The 16,606-nt window shown below is 38.3% G+C and overlaps 1 protein-coding gene across 4 annotated transcripts in view; it reads left to right on the forward strand.

Annotated features, from left to right (window-relative positions):
• Positions 1-16,606, forward strand: part of LOC126297705 (protein unc-79 homolog) — an 810,295-nt gene that overhangs the window by 595,240 nt on the left and 198,449 nt on the right. For 3 of the 4 annotated variants that reach the window (XM_049988834.1, XM_049988836.1, XM_049988835.1), the window contains 3 exons: positions 6,213-6,321; positions 6,398-6,508; positions 9,079-9,219. In XM_049988834.1, coding sequence (XP_049844791.1) covers positions 6,213-6,321; positions 6,398-6,508; positions 9,079-9,219 — 361 coding nt within the window. The remainder of the gene's footprint in view (positions 1-6,212; positions 6,322-6,397; positions 6,509-9,078; positions 9,220-16,606) is intronic. The other variant, XM_049988837.1, reaches the window with a different exon arrangement.

The following is a 16,606-nucleotide window of genomic DNA, read 5'->3' on the forward strand; positions in this document are numbered from 1 at the left end:
TTTCCGAAATGGCGTTTCAGCAGCTGCTTAACTGGATTATAATGTGTGCCAGTATGCCGTCTTGCATAAAAGTGATCCATCAACATGTTCAAACTGTTGGAGAGCTGGAATGATGTGGTTGCACAAAAGACACTCGTAACACTTACCAGTGACAGTACAGGTAACAGGACTGGAAGCACCTGTCTCTTCCAAAAAATATGGGCCTATGATAAATAATGTCATAAAGCCACATCACACAGTGACCTTTTCAGGATGGAGTGGTACTGGTCAATTTGCATGTAGATTTTCTGTTGCCCATATTTGACAATTCTGTTTATTAACATATCCTGTCAGATGGAAGTGGACTTTGTCTGTCCACAAAATCTTCCATGGCCAATCATTGTCAATTTCCATGTGAGCAAAAACTTCTAAAGCAAAGGTCTACCTTGCTGGCAGGTCAACAGGAAGCAACTTGTGCACAAGGGTAATTTTGTATGGAAAGCAAAGAATGATGTTTTGTAGGATTTTATGCACTGTGCTCACAGGTATGTCCAATGTTCGGGCAATTCTCCATGCACTACAAGTTTGCACACCACCACTCTTCTTCTCCTGCATTGCTGTGACCACTGCTTCCACTGACGTTGAATCAGTTTGTTTCCTCCCTCTACCAGGTTGCACACCAAAATAACGCATCTTTTCGAACTTCCAAATCATTTTTTACAGACCCACAGCAGTCATTGGACCAATGCCTTTTTTCAAACCCTTCAGTGTCCAGAACTTCTGCAGAGTGATGTGTGCACAGTCATCAGTCTTGTAATACATCTTTACAAGCAGAGCACAATCCTGCATTGAGACAGTCATGGCAAAGGTCACAGATGCAGAAGTAGGAAAAGTAATGTACCTGGCATGTTTCTACTAACTTAAATGTGTCATGCGCATGAACATACAGCGCCATCTGTTGATCAATTTTCACACTATTTTGTCCTTTCCCCTTCTCTGATAATATTCCATTGCAATTTGATGTCATTCTGACCAGTGCTGTTATTTCTACAGCATTTTGAAAGTTTAACTTTGATTATAATCACCTTGTATATAGGCTGAAGTGGCAAGTGAAAATTTGTACCAAAGTTGGGAATTAAACCTGCCCCCTTGCTAAGAGGTGCATTAGCCTCTAAGCCATCTTGGCACACTGGTTCACACAAGCGCACAAATTATGCTGTCATGCCTCCCTCTTTGACCCAAATACCCCGTTTACACACAAATAGAATTCTCGATGCTCTCTATGTTCTGGAATAGCACCTCAGCTATTGGGGAATCCAGCCTGAAACCAAGGGGCAGGTACTTATACAAATGAAACAACACAATTTCAGAGATTTTACTGGTCTCATCCAGATATGGTTTTATGTCTATAGACTGAAGTGGTGAGTGAAAATTTAGCCAAGGCCTAGAACGATCAACTAATGTAAGAACTCATCAATGGTCTGCAAGGACTAATTTCTCTATGCACATTTTTGTTCATCTTAGGACTGTGAACACAAGACACCATCTCATTTGTACACCACTACAAGAGGATTATTACAGTGGATTCCCAACTGTTTGACAGTATACCTTTCAAGCATGTATTGAGTCATTGTTTTGATGGTCTCGTATGTTACAGCATGATTGGATAGAACCTTCACAGAAATAAGTATGATCTTTAATGCTTCTTTTGCATTCAGTGCTCTCTACCACACCTGGTTCCCCACATTCCATTAATATGGACTTGAATTCATTATTATGATATGCAGTGATTTCCATAAACTGGTCTGCTTTCTTGAAAATGTCTTCATTATTATTCTCGTTCTCCTCTTCAAGGACTCAGCTGAAGTCAATGTTCTTAAAGCCTTGGTAACTAAAATATTGAATTGGTTATTCAGTTGTCATACTCATTACTTCATACAACTGTCCAATAAAAGTGATGTCTGTTCTTTCTTTCCCATATATAAAACTCACTGCATACCTTTCAGAGCAAATTTTTCCTTCATATTTTTTGAGGCGGTTGTCAATTAGATTTCCAGGCTTAGAGTAGATATTGTTCATACCTTCAAGAAGGAAACATGGCAGGAAGCAGCCCTCTGTGCTTAATAGCACTACCCATTTTATCAGTAGCATCAGTCACCTGAATTCCCACTACTGGCACTAATATCTGAATCTAAGTGGAAACATCTTTACAAATACATTTGAATCAACTTTTTTATTACTACTTATCACAGATCACACTTTTATTCCAAGGTTTCTAACACAAAAATTGGATGCACAACAGCATTTGTAAATAGTTTAGAGCTCTAACTGCAAAAAGAGGATTATATATCTGCTTCTGAGTGAGGTGCAAGTCAAATCTCATTAATAATTCTACTGCATCTAGATATAGATCCTAAAGGCTTCACCTTTGTATGGAACACTAGGCCAACCAACAACGTGATGATCATACTAGTGCCACTTTTTTCTTGCAATGTTTGATACACATTACTTGTAAAACATTGTTTAATTATTTCCATTTTCTTTTTCAGAATACTTAATTTATGAACTAAGATAGTTTCTGAACCCTCAAAACAATACTCATTATTTAAAATATTTTCTCAGCGCAAGCCTACCCAGTGTTTATACCTAGCGTACATCCCAGCAACATTTATAAGATAGCATCTCCACTTCTTTGCTAGCTAGATGCTCTGATTCTTTGACCTGATTAATATGATTTTAAGATAGCAATAGTATCTACTTCATACACTTTTGAACTACACGCATGAAAAAAGTTTTGCATCACCATGATTCCCAGAACTCCTGAAGATAGATGTTGACTGTTGATATTGTTTCACAGACACAGTCCTTCAACCATGAATGAGCAGCACCTATTAGACAGAGGGGGTCCAACAGCCAATCAGTTCCAGTCATTCCACCAGGAAGGAGGTACACAGCTTGTGTTGTCTGTACTTCAACCATGCCTGGACAGTTTGATTTTGTCCACATTGTTACTTTGTGCAAGGAAGGGCTCTTAACAAGGGATGTGTCCAGGCATCTCAGAGTGAACCAAAGTAATGTTGTTTGGACTTGGAGGAGATACAGAGAGACAGAAACTGTCGATGACATGCCTCACTGAGGCAGCCCAATGGCTACTACTGCAGTGAATGACCGCTACCTACAGATTATGGCTCATAGGAACTCAGACAGCAACGCCACCGTGTTGAATAACACTTTTCATGCAGCCACAGGACATCATATTATGACTCAAAATGTGTGCAATAGGCTGCATGATGTGCAACTTCACTCCATGGCGAGGTCCATCTTTGCAACCACGACACCATGAAGCGCAGTACAGATGGGCCCAACAACATGCTGAATGGACCACTCAGGATTTGCATCACGTTCTCTTCAACAATGAGTATCACATATGCCTTCAACAGGCAATCGTCGGAGACGTGTTTGGAGGCAACCCAGTCAGGCTGAATGCCTTAGACACACTGTCCAGTGAGTGCAGCAAGGTGGAGGTTCCCTGCTGTTTTGGGGCAGCATTATATGGGGTCGACATATGCCTCGGGTGCTCATGGAAGTCGCTATAACAGCTGTATGATATGTGAATGCCATCCTCTGACTGATAGTGCAACCATATCGGCAGCGTATTGGTGAGGCATTCATCTTCATGGATGAAAATTCATGCCCCCATCATGCACATCCTGTGAATGACTTCCTTCAGGATAACATCATCACTCGACTGGAGTGGCCAGCATGTTCTCCAGACATGAACTCTATCAGACATGCTTGGGATAGATTGAAAAGGGCTATTTATGGATGACGTAGCCCACCAACCACTCTGAGGGATCTACACCAAATGGCTGCTAATGAGTGGGACAATCTGGACCAACAGTGGCTTGATGAACTTGTGGATAGAATGCCACGATGAATACAGGCATGCATCAATGCAAGAGGACGTGCTACTGGGTTTTAGAGGTACCAGTGTGTGCAGCAACATGAATCACCACATCTGAAGGTCTCGCTGTATGTTGGTACACCATGCAACATATGGTTTTCATGAGCAATAAAATGGACAGAAATGATGTTTATATTGATCTCTGTTCCAATTTTCTGTAGAGGTTCCAGAACTCTGGGAACTGGGGTAATGGAAAACTTTTTTTGATGTGTTTATTATTGACCTTACTCTGAAATACATTTATAATTTCTATCAAAGTATCCTCCCATTAACAACACATTTCTTAATCCCTTAGGCCTAATACAGCCAACTAGTATCCATTCATGTACTGTGTTTACCAACACAGCTTCCATAAAACATGTTATTAATTGAAACTGCATCTGGGTTTATAACTATTGCTCATCCATTTGTTATGGTGTTTTTTTAAAAATTTCAGATACAATCAACAACAGTGTGAAATGATTATCATTCTATATGTGCAAATTCTTAATGTTGCCATTCAGCCCATATCTTTCTAATTGACTGAAGTGCTATGAACTTAACAAAGAATTTTTTTGTTTAACATGTAATAAAACCTCATTAATTAATATTTGTAAAGTAAAAACTACTTGACAATGAATCATCTGGAAGGAAATGTACTACAAGACAAGACACTAGATGTCCAAATATATTGAATAATATTTTTCACAGGGTCCCAGTCCCCTCTTGTTCAATTTGTATTTGTCCAATATTCCTGTAACACAATTCAGAATTTTTTCTATGTGGATGACTGGCAAAGCTACCAAACAAAAAGACCTTCAAAACAACTGAAGAAATCCTAATTTCTGATCTAGCTTTCTTAAAGCAATACTTCCATAATATGAGGTGACAACATAACTCAAATTTAAAAAAATGTTGCATGTTTTCATCTGTTCAGTAGACTGACACACAGGGCCCTTGATATCTATTTTAAGGAAGACAAACATCAAAAATATCTTGGAATCACCTTAGTCAGGACATGTTCATTTAGAGGAGAACTTCATGCAATCATCTGCTAAGCTCAGAAGCAGAAATGTAATGCTTCATAAGCTCTGTGGCACTAGTTGGGGATTGTCAGTAGACAGTATTTGAGTATCAAAGCTCAGATTGATGGGTGCAACAGCAGAGTACTGTTCATATGTCAGGCTTGGTAGTCCATGTGTGAAAAAATAGATACACTGCTTAACAAATCCATGTGCATTGTTAGTGTGTCAACACAATCTACTCCCACATATTGGTTATTTACCATGTAGCACATTCCTTCCACCTTCTGGTCTCAGTTGAAAAGTGTGCTACTATTTGAATATCAGAAGATTGTTGATAGCCATGAACTGCCAATACTGAATGATGTATTCTCTATGGAGTCGAAATGACTGAGATCAAGACGTCCTACTATTATCACAGCCAGGGTTCTTAGTGAAGTTAATTCAGTGCCACCGATGAATGGGTGTGCTGCTGGCAACAAAACTGTTCTTCACAATGCCTGAAACTGCACTGCAATCAGGGAAGAGCATCTACATTTGACCAGCCTTGGGCAATTTGGACTGCTTTGAATCACATCCAGATTGGCCATGGAAGATGTGCAGACACTCTCCACAAGTGGGGGATGCCTTCATCATTATCTTGTGACTGTGGTGCTGAATGATAGACAACTGCTCATGTTGTATGAACTTGTTCTACGTGTGTCTACAAGTGTCCAGTTGAAGACTTCCTGACATTAATAAGTTGAATGTTAAACTATATAAAGTAATTTGAAATGCCTGTATGGAATTTCTGACCAAAAGTCCCCTTCTGGGGAATTCACACAGCTGGTGCAACTGTTTCTATTCCACTTCAATGACTTTAACCTTAATGATGATGGAATGATGGCGAGAACAGCACATTCAAACCCAGTCTTAACTGGAGAAAATCTGCAACTCAGACAAGTATCAAACCCATGGGTCCCATGATCAAAAGTCGGCAATACTAAAAACAAGACCATAAACTGTGATATAAAAGAGCTTGAAATTTGCCTATAACTCTTGTCATTTGCATTATGTTATGCTGGAGATCTATGCTGACATATTTTATAATTTTTGTATATTTAATGCTATTCTTGTAATTCAAAAAACCTTAATGTATGCTATATGATAAATAACTAATAATAATGTAAATCAGAATGAAGTTAGATTGAAGCAGTTCTGAAAGACTTTAAAGCTGGGTTTAAATGCTGAAATTACAGATTTCTAAACTTTTACTTCCTTTTCAACAGTTAAAGCAGAAGATGATATATACACACAGAAGCAGTGGTCAGGGAAAAGTGGAACATTTGCTGCAGGCCAGCGTGTGACCTCAGATAAACACCAACAGTCTGGACCCTGGTAAGCGGTATTCACTGTGTATATAAAATACTTTCTATTTCCATTAGTCACAAGTCATCCTATGGTCTCTCTTCAGGTGTCGCCCTCAGACATCTGTACTGGATCCCTTAACACAACAAGCATGTCATGCTGAATTCCACCTCAAACAGAGCTCATTCAGAACTGGAGATGAATGTGTTTATGAAAGGTGAGAGTATAGTTCTTTTCTGTTTGTAAGTGAGAAAGTGTTTCTCTTCTTCAGCCTCTCTTCTTTTTTTGTAGACCAGCATGTAGTAGCAATCAAAATGAGGAAAATAAATTAAGTATGCCTATAGTTATGATTTTCGAATTAGGGTAGACCTTGGTCTGAGCACTTCAATACTGAGTGCTCACTCAGGCAACAGTAGAGGAATTTGGACCAAAATCAAGAAAAAAATGAACTTTAGATAGGCTATATGAATGTCATGTGAAAGTAAATATCACTCTACTCTTGTTTATTATTACATTAATGCATATGTAATGCAGGTAGATGATTAATCACATAATCATAAAATGGGCAAAACAATGTATGTATGTCCAGATGCCATTCAGGAATATTGTATTTTATTTTCTCTTTAGGTGGAGTCAGATTGGATTCAGCCAATTTCCTTCACTTTCATGATTTTTGTTTTAAGACCTGTGAAAAAATAGAATATACTAGTAAATAAAAGGCATACGATCAGTGACAAATAAAGAAAGTGGTTGTGACTGAATTAGTACAGCAAATCCTTGAAATAAGTGTAATAGGCGTTTATGAAGATGTAAACTGGAAGAAATTCTGTGTGTGTGTTTGTGTGTTTTATTTATTGTGCCTGTCTACCGGCGCTTTCCCGCTTGGTAAGTCTTGGAATCTTTGTTTTCAATATTAACAGAAGTATATATAACTAGCAAACCGAGTAATGCTTTATAGTTGCTAAATACATATGGCAATTGAATATATGTCCCAATCTTCTTCTCCCTCCCCCTCCTCTCTCTGTGTCCATCACCTTCCCTCTCTCTCTCTCTTTGTCTCCTCCTTTCCCCTTTCTATGCCCGCTTCTTCCCCCAGCCCTCTGTGTCCACCTCCTCTTTCCTCCTCTCCCTGACTTAGAGCCTTGTGTATTGTTATGGCCAATGAAATCTTAATTGGAAATTAAAGTCCTGTGAAATGAATGTGTAAATTGGTTGGAATATTTGGTATACAGATATAAGAGACCTCTCCTGCTGCTGGATCTGTGAACCAAAAGACATACTGCAGTTGTTAGCACACTGGGCTCACATACAGAAGGACAATGGTTCAAATCCACATCTGTCTATCCTGATTTAGGTCTTCCAATATTTCCCAAAATCACTCCAGGCATATGCTGGGATGGTCCCTTTGAAAGGGCATGGCCAATGTACTTCCACATCCTCGAAATACTCTGAGCTTGTGTTCTTTCTCTAATGACTTGATTTTGATGGGATGCTCAATCCCAATCTCATTTGCTTCCTTGTATATGTGGCAGTAGCTCTAATGACAGTGTTTTGCATAGTTTTAATTTGCAAATGGGTGTGACTGCAAAGTTTCAGATGATTCAGATTCTGTAATGGGATTCCAATAATAGGCTGATAAGCCATCAATACAACTTTCCTGTTCTCTGTTAACTGACTGTGAGAATTGAAACAAACACATGTAGTTGTGTATACAATTTTTGTTTAAAATTATAAATAAGGAGAAAGGATATATATGGGAGAAAAAATTTGTCTAATGATTTAAATGCCCTGCTGTCATAGTTAAAACTGACTGCACAAAAGAAAACAAAACCACACATTTTCACAGCACAGCATGATATAGTGTTCTCTTTCTTTCAGTTGGTTTTAACAGAAAAATGGACATTCTTGTTGAAGTAAATATACAGCCTGTGTCCCTCTCAATCTTTATTACAGTATTGATTAAAAATTTGAAGTAAGCAAGGCAATAAATTTTTGAAATTTTTGGTAAGTTTTCCCTATTGTAGCCTATGTCCATCCAAATGTTTATTAGTACATCATGTAAAACATTGAAGTAAATCAGTGAAGAGATTTTTGAGATTTTTGCTAACAATGTTTCTTCTTTGTGTATTGTCATACATATAATTGTATACTATACACCTTAAAGAATATGTAGCCTGTTTCCATCCAAATGTGTATTAGAGTATCATGTAGATCCATCAGAAACTTTTCAAGATTCTGCCTAACAACATTACCTTATTATATGATATTTATTTCTGTTTATAAATTATATATATTAAATATATATAGCCTATGACCACCCAAATGTTTATTAGAGCATTGTGTAAATTTTGGAGTAAATTGGTGAAGAACTTTTCATATTTTTGCTAATAATGTTTCCTATTTATATATCATTATATATATCTTAATATACCACATATATTTAAAAATTTGTAGCCTCTGGCTGTCTGAATCTTTATTAGAAATTTGTGAGATTTTATTGGTAACAACATTAAACAGTGACATGTCATTACATAGTAGTGTAGGTTTTATGTATATATTTGTACATTTTATAAATTAAAAAATGTAACCTATGCTTGCCCAGACATCTATTAGAGCATCATGTAACAATATGAATTAAATCAGTCAAGATCTTTTCGAGACTTTTGCTGAAAATGTTAAACTTGGCCTTATATAGTAGTATGGATTTATTGTACATTTGTCTGTTTTTGCTGTACTCTGATGAATTTTTTCACTAATAGATTCTGTCTGTTTTCTATCTATTCATAGGTGTTCTGAATGTGGACTGGTGAAGGAGGAATATAGTGATGAAGAAATGGGCCTTTGCATCATTATTCTGGGAACGTTTATCCACCGTGAACCAGCTCTTGCAGCACCGTTGCTACCAGAGATACTCAGCATTGTTTCAAAGTAAATTATTCCCAATTTATAACAATTGTTCTTAAATTAATTGTATGTAATGACTTTGAATTGATAAAAAAAGTAGTACTAGGAAATTAAGATACATTGGTGACAAACTGCCAGAGCAATGAAACCATAGGGTAATAAATGTGTTCACTGATACTATTCACATTCTTTAAAAACTAGAAGAATATTTGTCCTTAAAATGTATGATTTCTTCCACTGTGAGCATGGTTGATTTATTAACATTTCTAACATTTTAACATTTTTTATGCAGGTTGTTTTATATGCCATGGTCTATGTACAAGAGCCTATACTTCTAAATTCCACATCCAGCTGTAATGCTTTTTAATTTGATCAATGTGCACTGTAAACTTGTGTACACTTGAACCAAAATAATAACATATGTGGACAAGATGTATTACAGAGGGAACTTAATTGAGGAACAAAGGAGACTGCTATATTATTCTAAAGATCAACATTACATAAATTTATACGTTTTCTCAACAAGTAAAACAAGCATTAGATAACAAAATTACACTAGCTGATATCTGATTGTGTGGATCATGATATTCTTTTAGAATATATTAAATTTGATGGAACTGATGATTTTACAAAGAACTTCTTTGAATCATATTTAAGGAATAAATGCAAGATAATGTGTTGATAATTCAACTTGACAAGAAGAAGGGACCGGTCGGTAGGACATGTTCTGAGGCATCAAGGGATCACAAATTTCTTTGAATCATATTTAAGGAATAAATGCAAGATAATGTGTTGATAATTCAACTTGACAATAAGAAGGGACCGGTCGGTAGGACATGTTCTGAGACATCAAGGGATCACAAATTTAGCATTCGGGGGCAGCATAGAGGGTAAAACTTGTAGAGGGAGACCAAGACAAGAATACACTAAGCAGATTAAGAAGGATGTAGCTTGCAGTAGGTACTGGCAGATGAAGAAGCTTGCACACAATAGAGTAGCATGGAGAGCTGCATCAAACCAGTCTCAGGACTGAAGACCACAACAACAACAATTCAAACATTGTTGAAAAGAGAGAATATTTTAGTGACTGGAGAGACATTATGAAGGAAGGCCCATAGGACTGAATTTTGAATTCACTCGTGTGCCTTATATAAGGTGAGTTTCCAATGTGTACAGAAAAATAAATGATGTGTACATAATGTTGAAAGAAATTTGAAAGTAATATATCATTTTAAGTAGATCACAAAGAACAAGTGAGAAGAACAGAAAACTAGCTAAATTATATACACTGCCAGATGAAAAACATAATGAAGCACCCATAAGGAGAGGAGGAAATAAAATGATACTCCATAGGTTGAAAGGGTATGTAATTTAATTTCAGAAAATGAATTCAAATTCACAGAGAACTTAGCAGTATGAGTCCACTTCTCCTCATGGCATTCCACTCCCTGCAGCCTACATTGATTCAGTTGAGAAAAGTGTCATAAAGTCATTGTATTGATTTCTGAGGCAAGTTGGCCCACAACTGTTGTAGCTGGTCAGTGATATCATGGATACTGGCACTGGGTCTGAGCTGATGTCTAAGTTGGTCCCACAGATGCTCTATCTGTGACAGATCTCAGAATCTTGCTGGCCACTAGAATACTCAGCATGATTGTGACATATAATAGAAGCATGTGCTACTTCTGGATGACCATTGTCATGTTGATAAATGATTCCACAATTCTGAATTGTAATGCATGAGGATGTAGGACGTGTGTCACATACTGTTGTGCCATTGGTGTTCCCTCAATCTATACCAGCCTCAACCTGATGTCATACCTGATGACTACCAACACAATGATGCCAGGTGTTATATCCCTGTGCATCTCCAAAATATCGGAAAACTGGAATTTCTCACCATGTCACTATCTTACTCACAAATCATGGTCATCCAAGATAGTGCAGAACTGTGATTCTTTGTTGAACACAATGCATCACCATTCAACAGCAGTCCATGTTTCCTGGTGAGGGCATCACTCCAAACAAAGCCATTTGTGCTGTGATGTTAAGAGCCTATACATGGGACAGTAATTCCCTTGTCCATCTGCTGCTAGTCTCTGGTCATGGCAAGGGATGAAGTACGATACAGACTGTTAGAGGGAGTCCATTTCTTGTTCTCAGAGGGCACTCACAGATGTGAAATGGTTATGATGTGCTAGTCACACAATATGGTGACCTTCCTCTGTGGTGGTCAGGCAGGTTGACTGGAACCTTGACAACAAATATGCTTGTCCTCCTGTTGCAGTGCCATCCAAAATCAGTTCAGTGTCATTTCCAAACACTCCACAAATATGGATATTGATTCATTTGACTAGCCACCCAACTGAAGACTGAAAATAGGGCCTCTTCATACTCTGCCAGGTGCTGGTAACACAGTCTCACTTGAGTATGCTGCATTCCCGTGTCCTTCACAGTGATCACCCAACATCTGATGCTGTTCACACCCATTATATACCCAACCAGACCTGGTAACAAAACTTAGTATGAACAACACTAATACAGTTTATTGTCCATTCTACCAGACACAGAGGATTGTAACTCTAATCATTTACACACCCACTGGTGTTGTGTAAGTATATGAAGTTGACATCTGCACATGTCTTCTGAGTGCTTAACTTTTCTGGCAGTCATTGTATAAAATAATCACATTATAAAGATTCCATAGAGCTGCTTCATATGGCACTTTGGTCACAAAGTTCGTGAAAAATTTCAGCAGTGAACCAACCAAAAGAAGGTTATAACTGTAGATACATCCTACTTTATCCAGGCTTGTCTGGTGACACTACTTGGTGAGCGTCTTTGAGCAAATATGGTGTTCTTTTTCTTGTGCATTTCCACTGTATATCATCAATATAAACCAAGAAGCTTCTGACTCAGTTTCTAGTTCTGATATAAATATGCAGCTACTTATTTCACCACAGGTGGTTTCCAAAACTTATGCCTACAAACAAACAAAAATTGATGTTAATTCATTTTTAATCCATTGGGCAAACAAGAAACCGAAGAGTTTGCTTGGTCGGTTGATTTTAGGTTAATGAACTAACAGCATGCTCAGCAGCCCCTCACTTTAGGGATAGTTCATCTTGAGTTAGTGATGTCCACGAGGAATGTGTTCTGATAATGAAGGTACATACGAGCAGTAAAATCAGGACCTTGAAGCCAAAACTCATGACAGAGCTCGGAAATAATTTAGGGGTCAGGCCATCACATAGGTCAGAGGAAGGCTCATCCATGATGAGTGAAACCCAAACCCTACATATGACCAAGCAAACCCAATGAAGGGTGAAGACAGCTACAGAGCAATGAATGCCTTCTAGTTCACAGGTTCAGAACTTTAGAAGCTGGAAGGCTAAACGCATTATGGACATCAGTTGCACCATCAATAATAAAAACTGGATGAGATAAAGAGGTAAGACAGCATATGGACATGTTTGGGGCTCGTCATGGAATGGGAGGTGTCTCATCCACAGTCATCCCACTCTTCATCCATTATAGTCAAAGTGTTAAAGAGCGCCCACTATTCAACAGAATGCTAACACTACTGCAGAAAAATAGGGTGTTTCAGAAAAAGAGGCAAATAATATCTAAAAGCAATTAAAGCAGAGCAAAAGAGGGATGAAAGAGTTAGCTAGTCAGGAAGGTAGGCTCAGCAGCTCCCCAGACCCAGCATGCAGCAGGAGATGTCTCAGCCCAGATACACTACCCCAAACCCCAAAGGTAGCTTAAAACCTAAGGGTTCAGGCCAGTACATAGGTCAGAGGAGGGCTCATCCATGGCACGTGAAACCCACTTTCATAAAGATGAAGAACCATTCAGCCACCCATGAATCACCCACCAATATCAAAGGCAAAGAATTAGGAAGACTATGCTAAGCATGGAGACCAGAAGGTTGGTGCAGTCCACTAGGATATGAGGTACTGTCTATAAAGCTCTGCAGTGTGGGGGTGACTCATTCACAAAATGAAACTATGGGTTGGCCTGGTATGGCCACTGTGGATACAACATTGGACAGTAGATTCCTTCCAGGAGGAATGGAAGGAAGAGCATCATGCAGCAAGGGTCTCCTGGATAGTGTGATAGTGTGGAATCTATTAGGGAAGGGGGGGGGGGGGGCAGCAGCCCATCACATGTTATTTGATCTCCAAGTGAGTATAGGTCTTACTTGAACCTGGAAATCCACCCCTGGAATCATCAAAATGAATGAAGAGCAACCAATCACTTCTCTAGCCAAACAGTGAACTGGTGCATTCTGTGTGATACCCACATGACATGTGGACCAGACAAGAGTAACATTGGTCAGTGGCTAGGAGACTACTCATTGAGTCACTACATATTAAAATGCAGTCAAGGGAGGCCCTTTTAATAAAATAGAGGGCTCTGTTAATGACTATCAGCTCTGCCATGTAAACTCTATGTGTTTCTGGCAACAAATGGTGCTCTTTGCCAGTGGGAGACATAAAAACATACCAAGTCTTATCCACGGTTTTAAAGCTGTCAGTGTGAAAGTTGGTAGCACCCTGACTCTCGTGAACAACTGAATGTAACAGATGCCAAAAGGCTGTGGGCCGAAAGGGTGTGAGCCTAGCAGAGATTTTAGTGCCTTGAAGTAGGTCAGACCTAATTTGTAGAATGAGTACCAGCGAAGGAGGGAAGAGGGGTTACAGAGAATCTTGGGAGGGGGGCAGGGATACATTCTAGAGAGGAGCACAAGATGACCTGGCTGAGGTCTTTGAGGTGCATTCCAACTGGTAGTCCCACCTGAAGGAAGGTATCAGGGAGTCAGTTTCACTCATATGTGGAATGAATGGGATATGTTGGGTGATCAGGGAAATGGCAATTGCATAGGTGTCCATGAGTTGGTAGGGGAGGTTGGGCAAAGTGGTCAGTCTAAGTGAAATTGACTTTTCATGAAACCATGGTTATTAACAGAAGCTTGAGGCATATACATCACATCTCAAATCTACATACTGTAATGTATCACACCAAATATTTATAGCTAAGATAAAAGTATATTTTGAAGGATATATAAACATTTTTCTGAAAGCTTACACAATGGCCACTTTTCGCTACTTAATGGGATAAAGTGGCGAGGCCTTCGCCACCATACCCAAATAGACAGGGTAGCCTTTTTTTTTAGTGGGTAGGCTTTTAATTTTTATTTCACCATTGATTATTATTAGGAGAACAGTAATATAAATGAGAAAGAAACATGCTGCAATACATTGTTGACACAAAAAGGTCAAAAAATTACAGATATTAATTATTCCTAATGATATAAATAGAGAAATCAGTGACTAACTATGGCTTACTATTTCAGTCTAATTCATTCACAATTTATACACTCATAAATAATATTCAGCCATGTACAAAATTTGCAGGTGAAGTTGTCATAATCCTCATCACATCTGGGGCACAGTTCATGAGACCGGCATTTATAGCTCTGACATCTTAACGATCCGTCATTTGCAGTAAAAGTAGTCTGAGTCACTGTCAGTATAATTTTCTTCTTCAATTGCTTCATGAAAAAGTTTCTTTTTTAGCAGAAGCTCTTTAGTATTTGGTTTCACTTTTAACTTCTAACCTTTATTTTGTGACCTTACATTGTAGAATATTGGCCTTGTCTGTTTGTTTTTCTTTGAACTTCCATTTTTTTTATTAAAAGTTCTTTTTTTTTTCAGCGAACACATATTTGTAAGGGCTTGAAGTGAGTATAGCAGTCTTTTCTTTTTTACTCCTGGTTTGTTTTTGATTTACACATAGGCAAATGTTTTACATCCTTTGGGCTTATGTGGACCCCACTTGTTGGGTTCTCAGAGGGACATTCTTCAGTAGTCAGACACTGAGGGAAACCTTCTCTTGGAGAAGGTTTATTTCCTAAAATCTGGAGGCACATTGCACTTGAAGACAGCTCATAATTTTACACAAGACTAGTGTTCCCATCCAAAGGAACATCAGTAACCTTAGCTGCAATATAGTCTTCATTGGTAAACTTGTTAGGGTCCAGAGGAGAAATTCCACACTTTCTAAAGCCATCGACTGCTGTCATTGGAATGGCTGCATGACAAACCACTTCATTCAAGAGTGCACTTATTTCAAACTGTGTAATAGTTCTTTCCTGGGTAATTGTGAAGAAATTTTTCACAACCTTGTGTGTAGAAGGTTTTAAAAGGAGACATGGATTCCACATCCAAACGTTGGAGCTTGTGACTACAATGTGGGGGCAAAGCTCAAAACAGTTTTATAATTTTCTCTGGTCCTATCAATGAAACCTGTGTGCTTTGTATGGGTAGAGTAACCATCTAAGATTAGTAGAAATGTATCTTGAGCCATTGGTTTTCCATGTTTTAAAAAAATGTTCAAACAAATCCGAAAAACTTCCACTCTGCATCCACTCGCTAGGGTGGCACACAAATTTGGTTCCTGGTGGAACCCCATTTTAAAGTTCAACCTTAATTTATTGCCTAGAGAAGATCACAAAAGGCCGAATGAAATTTCCTCCTGCAGACAAGCACACTAGAAAACTTGACAGCAAACCTCTATCAGCTGAGGTAGTAGCTCTGACATGTCTTCCTTTGGGTGCAAACACTTTGCTGTTGTTGGACTGAATTGTCTGAAGGCCAGTTTCATCTACATTATAAATATGATGAGCACATTGAAATCATTTGCCTTGCTATGTTTTATGGATATCAAAAACCCTGTTTATATTCACCTAGTTAAAGATAATGTACTCTAAAGTACACCACCCAGCCTTTGCCTGACATTTCAAACTCTTTGTGCAAATGATGTGGTATTTTGTTATCGTCCATTTCAAAAATGGAGTTAAGGAATTCTTGCTCTTGTTCTTCACTGAACACAGCCCTTAAGCTGCCCATAACCTTTTTACTGCCAACTGCATCTCTATTTTTCCCTTGAACTCTTTGTTTTAGCATATTATATGGGATACTGAATTGTTTTGCTGCTGCTGGAACAGACCTGTTATCATTCTTTACTGCTTTGATTGCCTTATGCATGGCAATGGGGGTCCCATGTTTGTGGTTCTGTTTTCTGGATGTATTTATTTGGCATCTTGAAGCCCTTACAAACCCAAGCAAAAGAGCAGAATAAGGGATGTTAGTTTTTTGTAAAAAACAATTTACAATGCTTTAATTTCAGTTGTTATACTGTGAATAAAATACGAAATTGGCTAATTCTCATTGGGATAAACAAATTGAAAATGAACTATTGAGAGAAGCGGCCATCCATTGGGAAAAGTGGCTGCCTTGTACACTTTTCCCGACATGTAGCGTGGCTATTTTTCCCGATTGGATATCATGTCTGTATCAGTGGTTCACACATGAAACAATACAACTGAATGAAATGGCAGTGACTT

The sequence above is a fragment of the Schistocerca gregaria genome, chromosome X (assembly GCF_023897955.1).
Source record: "Schistocerca gregaria isolate iqSchGreg1 chromosome X, iqSchGreg1.2, whole genome shotgun sequence".
NCBI lineage: Eukaryota > Metazoa > Arthropoda > Insecta > Orthoptera > Acrididae > Schistocerca > Schistocerca gregaria.